Source organism: Silurus meridionalis, chromosome 25 (genome assembly GCF_014805685.1).
Source record: "Silurus meridionalis isolate SWU-2019-XX chromosome 25, ASM1480568v1, whole genome shotgun sequence".
NCBI lineage: Eukaryota > Metazoa > Chordata > Actinopteri > Siluriformes > Siluridae > Silurus > Silurus meridionalis.
Genome location: NC_060908.1, coordinates 2755682 through 2765000, shown reverse-complemented (window position 1 = coordinate 2765000; position 9319 = coordinate 2755682). Strand labels below are relative to the sequence as shown.

The following is a 9319-nucleotide window of genomic DNA, read 5'->3' as shown; positions in this document are numbered from 1 at the left end:
CACCATCAATGTTAAAAAATAGATTAGGGCTGTGTATCTGCAAGAATCTGGCGATACGATACGTATCACGATACAGGGGTTGCGATACAACATTTTGCTGTACTTTGCGATACTGTAAGCAAGGCGGTATATTGGGATATTTCTTATTTTAGGAATAGGATATAATTTTAGGAAATCTTTCAAGAAAACACAACCATATGCAAACTTTAGCGTAAAAAAATTATTTAACCAGAACACAGTGGGATGTACATTTGCATTAATTACATCTAAAACAACACTGCTAACCCTAACCCCTTAAACCCATAAACCCCTTACCCATACCATGAACCCTGTGCTAGCCTTATCTGTATCACATCTAAGTGGTTTTAAGTGTTTTGCTATACATGAACACAATTTGTATGATTGTACCTAACATGGTCATGAAAAAAAAATGTTTTAAACATATGCACAGTATAGTAGTTAATGACACCAAATATGAAGTGAGATTGAGGATGGTGATGATGATTATTATTGTATTATATAATTAGTATTACCATTAATTTTAGGCTAGTAGTAAAAGCATAATTTGAGCACTAACTAGTGTTTTAAATCCAAAAGCTACAGTCCTTTGGAGTCAAGAAAAAAGAGTAAGAAAGACGTTTCTTTCTTCTATAAAGGAAGAGTGCAGTAGGGCAAGGAAAGACATGTAGGAGCTGCACTCTCGCAAGTGTAGTCCAGTCTAAATGTAGGTTTGTGTATATCGCGCTATTCTCCAACCCACAAATTGAGCTTTGTCTGGTTATAAGTGTGTGGCAGTGTTCGCATGGACGGTCGATGTTTTTAAATATCGGTATTGCGTTTTTGAGAATCGATACAGTATCGTGAAAAAATATTGTGATACTCAATGGTAGCGATATTTTTAGACACCCCTACAATAGATAATGTTAAATACAAGTCTTTGCAATTTGATCTTGAGAAACATTACTTTAAAATGATTTTACAATTGACCTATGTCAAGCTTTATTTTTGTGAAATTGTCTCTAAGATATATCAAATCATAACCTAATTAGTTGCAAAATGTTCCATCAAATCCAAAATTACCTTATTTTTTCCTAAAAACGGTATATTTCCTCAGATTAAGCTTTTGATATGTTTTTTATGTTTTAGTTTGAATAACATTTGAGTTTAATGCAAATCATTGCGGTTTAATTTACATTTTACACAGCGTCGCAACTTTTTCAAATTTGGGGTTGTGCATAGAAAGACTTTAATGACACCAGACAAGAGACAAATTACTAGAGAATTTCAACTTTTACCTCAGATATGTTGATAATATTCTAGGAAAAGATTCACAGAAGGTAAATTATTACTATAAATAAAGTTTGAGTCAACTGCAAACACTACCCTCATAGAACAAAGCATTTGGTATGTAGGGTACATTCTGCGTAATACAGAGCTGATTATATATCTAGCTAGCATATCTAACAAACACTAAGATAAATCTTTAGGAAATGTGAACATTAACCTTAGATATGTAACCTATATAAATATTGGTGCTTTTAACATGAAAAGATCAAAATACTTGATGGTGATTACACTATAAATGTTATAAAAGTGTACAAATGATCAAAATTTACCTCAGATGTTTTGTTAAAATGCTAGAAAAAGCTCAGGGTAGCAGCTGTACTGAATGTTAGCATTAGCTCCTTTTTTAACATGGCTCAAATTGAACAGAAAATATGCACATCTATATTTTGCTCAAATTGAACAGGCGAATTTTGTGCTTTTATCATGATAAAGTGAAAACGCTCATCATTTGTTTGTTCAGAATAGAGCAGTATTGGTATGTACCAGAAACGTTGTCTCCATGATTTAATGTGCCACTGTATAAACCTGTTCAAATGGATAAAACCTTTGCGTTCCATCTTGCTGTCCTGCTTCTCTTTAGACAACTGAGTGACAGCTTTATTTGTGCATAAGTTAAATATCCGTCTCCCATGAGCATACACACAAACACACACACACATAGAGACATGGAGGTTGTAAATTGCAGGGTGGAAGAGTCAGAGCAGTAGATCTTGGCAGCTGAGGGTTGTTACCCTATCATTTCCGCTCATTGCTCTGTCTATAACAGGTGATGGACAGCACGCTGGTCAGCAGACTTTATTATCTTAATTATGATACCTGGACAATGACCAGACTCATCAACTCTATCAATTCTAGCATCTTCTAGACAATTTGATAGCTCTGTTTATTTATAATGCTTGCTGTTCTGTTCAGATATCATTCTCCTACGTGTACATTTTTCATTTCGTGCTTCCTGTCAGGTATCTACGAGACGCCCGGAGGCACCATTCTCTATCATGCTCACCTGGACATCGAGGCTTTCACGATGGACAGAGAGGTCAGGTCTATCAAGCAAGGGCTGGGAATTAAGTTCTCTAAACTTTTGTATAATGGTAAGACTTGAGGCAATTTTTTTTTTATCAAATATTGTATAATAACATTTAATGATGCAAATCATTAAATAGTCTGGTTTTGGAATATTCCTGAACGAAGCGAGAAAGGTCTACTACACGTCCATATTAATCTATCTATTTATATACACATATGTGTACATATAAACTCTTTATTAATTTCTGTAAGAGCACAAATACCAGATTGTTTTGTGTAAAAGTTCCTGTTCTCTTTTCGTTCACTTACAAGTCACATACAGTAACAGATGTTACATAATAATAAAGCCCAAATGTGAGCACCTAGCTCCTTCCTTTCTCTCTCACACCGAGCCTCTTCTTTTATTCTCCGTCCTTCTCTGGCTCAGGTGTCCTAATCTCTTCGTCACAGGCAGCAGGCTGCTCTCTGGCCCATCTTCCCTTCCCATAATAGGATTTGAACTCATTAGTGGCTAATTACAGATCAGTCTCCCTGCAATTAAAGCCACATGGGAGTGAGAACAGGCACAGGGGAACGGAGCACCTTACAAAGGTGTGAACAGATTAAACTCATTAGACTCCTGCGTTCAGGGGAAACGGAGGCGGACGGAGCCAGAGAGGGAGTGCTCGGCCCCTGCTGTCCTGCAGAGAAGAGAGAGATGGACGGACTAAACGCAGGGCTTCGTTCACACCTGCAGACACTCACAGCCTCAGTGGACACACTAATAGCAGGGGGAAAAATGGTGGGGAGTGTTAAAGAAAAAAAAACTCTGTGTAGCTCAGCTTTACACAATGGATCATAACTTTCAGACCTAATGCAGTATTTTTAATGCGGTTTATATTAGGAATAAACCTAGTTAATAGCTTGAATTCCCCTGAATTATTTAGGAATTTAAGCTACGGATATAATGAGTTGTATGCTTGCTACCATACATTTTAAAGTCTTATTTTTCTCCTGCATGAGATAAAAAGATATTTTGTTGGTATCCATTCCTATTTTTGAAATTGCATACATAACTGATGTCACTTCTTTTCCACTTTTTCTTCCCAACTATTTTACAATAAGCTTGGTGCTTCGGAGCAGCATAGTGATATATTAAACACATGGACAGAATGACTTTTGTTATTAGCTGTGTCTGAAATCACAGATTTACAGTGCCTGTCAAACGTTTGGAAACACCTCAACTTTTTAACATCTTTCAAACAAATGCACAAAAGTTCCTTTTGTGTCTATGCAGCAAACTAGGTAAAAGGGCAAAAAAACACAAGTATTGGAGTTCTAGGCTTGACATTTCTACATGTTTTATGGACAGATGAGTCCAAATGTGACATTTTGGCTCTAACATAACTTATATAATACAGAAAACAGGAAAGAAGATGTTAGCAGAGTGCCTCACCCCCACAGTCAAACATGGAGGTGGAAGCTGGGGAGCAGGGAAGGTGAAAGTAATACTGAAACAACATGGCAACCATTTTATACGCCAACCCATGCTATGCAAGTCTATCTGGACTGCGAAGCATATATCCAATCTCTGGGATGAACTGGATTACAGAAAGAAATCTCCAACTAGTAAAGAACACCTTTGGCATGTTTCACAAGAGGCATAGCAAAGTATTTCAGCTGAATGTTTAAGGAAACTAAGTGTCCGGATGCCAATAGTGTGTAAAGCTGATATTCTTTCTGAGGGGAGTTTTTAAATGGAAATAAAATGGAACATCTAGACATTTATATTAATATTCATAGAGTAAATCTACATAAATTACTCAGGTTGTTGCAAAGAAACAAAAGAGAACATGCATGTGTCTTTATAAAAATATATATTTTTCAAAAACACATGAACGTATATTATTAATATTAAAAAAGTTGTAAAAGATTTGTATATAAGGTAGGTGAAAGGTTTATTAATGTATATACTATTCCATAAAAGGGAAATCAGACTACTCTAAAGGTCTTCTGGCTCTCATAGGAAAAACTCCAGGAACATTAAGTGGCAACAGTCATTCAAGAAACTCCGAAAGTATCTTTAAAATGTTTAAATCTGATTAAAGGTGGATGAGATTTTCTTCGCTGATACAGAATTCAATCTATTTTTCCTGTAGTAAGTAATGCCTCCTTTTCTCACCTTTGCTAGGATTTTGGTACAGCCCAGAGTGTGAATTTGTGCGCCATTGCATTGCCAAGTCTCAGGAGAATGTAGAGGGCAAAGTGCAGCTGTCTGTGTTTAAAGGCCAAGTCTATATCCTGGGTCGGGAATCACCCAAATCTCTGTACAACGAAGAGCTTGTCAGGTAACCACCATAACATTTAATATCTTGGTAGGTTCATTTGTCCTTGTATGAACATTTCACTTGACCACAAAATTGCTTATTTATTAAAAAAAAAATTTTTTTTAATTTTTTAAAAACTTGGTGTTAGAGTTAGATTCAATTATTGGATAGAGGGTCCTCACAAGCATAGTAAACCAAGTGTGTTTTATGTGTGTTAAAACTAAACCTTGCACTTTTTAAAAATATCTTTACGATTAATAGAATCACATATACCATAGAGAACATGAATTGAACCATGAAAAAAAGTGTTGTAAAGTTGCTAAAACAAACAAAAAAAAAAAAAATGCTAGCTGCTCAACTCAGTTTAAGTCTAGTTCAATTATTGGGATTATATCCATAATCGAATTTTTTAAAAGAAGAAAAATCTTTCTTTAAAAAAAAAAAAAAATGAAAAAAGCCTAATATTATTCATTTATAAGTAACATTTAAAATGTAGTTTGTGTTTTATAAACTAAATCTGCACAGACAGTTTTTATGGCATTTCTACTATTATTTATTTTGTTTGTATTCTTGTTTAATTGAAATCAGATCACTCAATGAAAATAAAAATAAAAATCTGCTACAAGGTTTAAATGGACCAAAGCGCCACTGATTCTTGTCTCTGTGGTCCATGATCCATTTTTTTTTGTGTGAAAAAGTATCAGGGCATTTTCCATTAGTTTCCATTAGTGACCAGAAAATGTAGGCACCTTGTCCACAATCAAGCGCGGTGTGTGATGCTTGAACAGGTCACTCAGCATGTCATCTCAGCATATGCATCCATTGAGCTGACACCATCTGTAGAGGAACAAAAATCTACACAGTACCATTAGCTTTAGAAGGTGAAACAAACGATTCTTTCCTACAATTTTTTCCATCCATTGCGTTGTCTCTCTTTCCTTCTGCCTTGTCCTGGGAGAACAGTGAATGTATTTAGTGCCATGACCCCTGGATGCCCTCGGGGCAGGCTCAGAGCTGACCAAAGCGGAGCACCCATATGCCCAGATCTCTCCTCTTGCCTCAGCTGCACGCTAATGGCCCTCACGGCCATGCTGGGGGAAGTGGCCTGTTTCATGCTGGTTAAGCATGGAGACATTCAGTTGAAAAGGTCACATCGGTGTATGTCGCTTTGTGTTTCATCGAGACTTTAAAAGAAGAACTGAGTGTGCAAGAGAAGAAGGACGAATGTGAGTGAGAGAAAGAGAGAGTCCTGGTTTCTCGGTCTCCCTGTGGTGAATCAACAGGGATCAGTAAATAGTGTCATTAGCACAGTGGTGTCCCTCACACGCTGTATTGATCCAGCAGAAATGTCACAATGTGGCACACCGAGTGATTACACTGACAGCTGTACATACAAAGAGTTACACACTAGGATAAACACATACACACACAAGCTACAGGAAGGGGGTCTGTTTTTACATCCCTTGCTACATTTAGTTCAGATCTTTCCCCAGACTTCTCTACTCACCGAGTATGTCTTCTTTTCCCCTACATCCTCCATTTTCTTCCCATCGTCCTCCTTCTTTCCTAAAGGCCTAATTAATGTGTTAGGCTTCTTACTAGGTTTCTGTGTGCAGCTCAGAGCAGCAGGTATAAACTACTGTAATTACAAAATACTGAGAGGAAAAAGGAAATCAGATCAATAGGAAGACTATGGTCGAGAAAAAAAAAGAGTCCACTCTGAACATTTATCTGTATTCATTTGGAACATACGATTATCTGAAGCAAGTTAAGAGAGATAGGATCAAACCCAACCACGGAGACGACAATGAGACAAGTGCTGCATGACTAATGCTCTTTTTACCGCAGAACCACCGAACCTTTCAAGGAAAGTTGAGCTTTCCAACCAGTACCATTATATAATTGCATGTAGTGGTTAAACAACATACAAATAACACGTGTGGACACTCTGGAAAAGTGTACAAGGCATTCAGGAGATGTTTGTTGCACAAAGTCTGTTTTTTTTATATTTATATCTAGTACAAACAGGTAACAAATGAAAAGAAAAAACAACATACTACTGTATATGGAACCCCTTCAGAACACTGAGGGCTCATAATCATCTGACGAACACATGAGGAACCTTTTTTTAAGGACTGTAATAAATAAATAAGGAAATGACAAACTAGTGGATATGTGAAAGTAGTAAAAGTAGTTTGCTTTGTTTCTCTCTGTGGGTACGTTTTTAAGGTCTAAATAGAACCCCATGTCAAATATATTTTCTTTCATAGAAGAACTAAAAACGAGTAAGTGTTTGAAAGGCTCTTGAGGAATGTTTAAACAAGTACAGAAGACAGCATAATGTATTCTGTACAATTCTGTAACACCTTGACATCCCTTTTTTTTTTTTTTTGTCCCTCTGAGGGACCCTTAAAGGTTCTATGCAGAACTCCAACCACAGAGGGTTTATCTTTAGGGAGCTAAGAACCTTTAACTATTGAAGAAAGCCTTGGGGGGATTTAAGGTTCATGTTCTGTAAAACCTCCACATCCAATCTCATCCATGAGCTACCCTCTTAGAAAATGTAGAACTTTGACTTTAAGGGTCAATCCAGGGTCAAGTGAAACTCCTTTTGGAAGCTACAAACCCTTAACCATCCAAACAACCCTTGAGGAAACTTTTTTCTTAAGAGTGTAGAAGATTTTAGATGAAGACTTTAATCCTCTGTCTATGAGCTGTAGTTTAAGAAAAAAATGAAATCCTTGAGGGTTCCTTGGTTCTATTTTTGGAACCATTAACGCCTTTATGCACAACTTAAAAAAGTAGGATTTTGTACTTGTGAAAAAGTTGAGTTTAAAAACTCCAATGTACCTGGAAATAGATTCTGCAGGACTCTTGAACTTTTCTGGAGAGTTCCTGCAAAACATAATCTTCCAGTTGGTGTTTTGAGGATAATGATGATGGTGATGAATGGAGCTAATACCTCACTTCAAAAGGTGTTCTCATTTTGAGTAAGATTGGGGCAGAACAGTTTTTATATTGTAGCATGCCAGGTTTGTATGCAAAATGCAACTTCTACAATTAAGTACATCATTCAGGCAATCAATTGTATTCTATATTTTGCTGAGTTTCTCAGTGTGAACATACTACTTGCATGCATTACTTGAATCATACAAAATTTGAGACAAAGCTGACTTTTTGCTAGCATTAGCAATAGCATTACATTCGCAATGCACTTACCATTAAGCAAAAGGTTTTTCCCAGGATGAATGATTTCATACCGCCATTATTTCTTGGTGGTACTAGATGAATAAAACTTTGCTGCATAACCCATGACCACTGATCATCAACACAGACAGATTTATAATGACTCTGAACTTGAACAGTGTAGTTTAATGAGAATCAGATCTGAGTACCTGCTGAAGCAGCTGATTTCCCTCCTCTTTCTCCTCCAGCATGGATGTTCAGGGAGACTACGATCCATCAGATGCCTCCGGCTTCATCAAGATCAATGCAGTCAGGTAGGTGCATACGTTTTAACACCATTAAATATAGATTTTATCCGAAATGGTGTATTTTTTAGTCAGTCTCTACAAACAATGTTATTTCACTTTCTTTCCTATTCCTTTCAGGCTCCGTGAGCATCACAGGTTGCTGGGAGGAAACCAGCTGAAGCAGTAAAACACTCGAAGCTTCACAACTCAGCCTATACATCTTCTCATACTGTCTTTATTCTTGTTTAAGTCTTTGATTACTTGATAGCATGGTTTTTGTATGGTGACAGTCCGTGACGGTTTATTAAAAGCACTTAAACTATCTCTGCTGTTTTGTTCTTTTCTAACATACACTATATTGGCAAAAGTATTGGGACACCGGATCTTTCCTGCTATATGTGGTTCTTTTCCAAACTGTTACCACAAAGCTGGAGGCACTCAATCGTACGTCTTTAGATGCGCTATAATAAAATTTTGCATTCACTTAAAATTGGAAACCCAAACCTGTTCCAACATGACAATGCCCCTGTGCACTGGGTGAGCTCCTTGAAGATCTGGTTTACATGCTTTGTAGAGGACGATCTTGAGTGGCCTGCTATAGAGCTTTGATCTCATTCCTAGTAATATCTATAAGCACACTCCAAAATCTAGTGGAACATCTTCTGAGAAGAGTGGAGGAAATTATAAGAGCAAATTGGGACTAAATGTGGAATGCAATGCTCAAAAATCACATACAGTACTTATGTCCAGGTGACCCAGTACTTTTGGCAATATAGTGTATGTTCGATGGACACAAGTCTCCATATATTGAGGCAGCATTATCAATAATCGTTTATAGGTAATCCAAAACAAGAATGCCAAAGAACCAACAATATTACAAGAAGTAAAGCTCAAAATTACATTTACATTTCCTGACATAATGTTGTTTAATTGAATTTTTTGTGGTTGGCAAATATAAAAATTTGGAATCACTGCAAAAAGATAAATTCTCTCTGAAAAAGCAACCCACAAAATACAGTGTCATCAGAACTGCAATTTGAAGTTTTGCCCATGCAGACTATCTGCATGTTTTCAAATATATAATGCAGAAACTTTGGAGCGGTTTTGTGCCTTAGACCAGGTTAGTATAAATCAATATCTGGTTGCCTCTGCCATTAGGTAATGGTT

At 36.8% G+C, this 9319-nt stretch overlaps 1 protein-coding gene across 1 annotated transcript in view; it reads left to right on the top strand.

Annotated features, from left to right (window-relative positions):
* The window catches only part of ass1 (argininosuccinate synthase 1), a 28119-nt gene extending 19645 nt beyond the window's left edge, over positions 1–8474 (top strand). Inside the window, exons 12-15 of the mRNA XM_046839580.1 lie at positions 2307–2438; positions 4544–4700; positions 8114–8179; positions 8291–8474. Of these exons, the coding sequence (XP_046695536.1) occupies positions 2307–2438; positions 4544–4700; positions 8114–8179; positions 8291–8339 (404 nt within the window). The 3' untranslated portion in view covers positions 8340–8474. The remainder of the gene's footprint in view (positions 1–2306; positions 2439–4543; positions 4701–8113; positions 8180–8290) is intronic.
* The last annotated feature ends 845 nt before the right edge of the window (positions 8475–9319 follow it).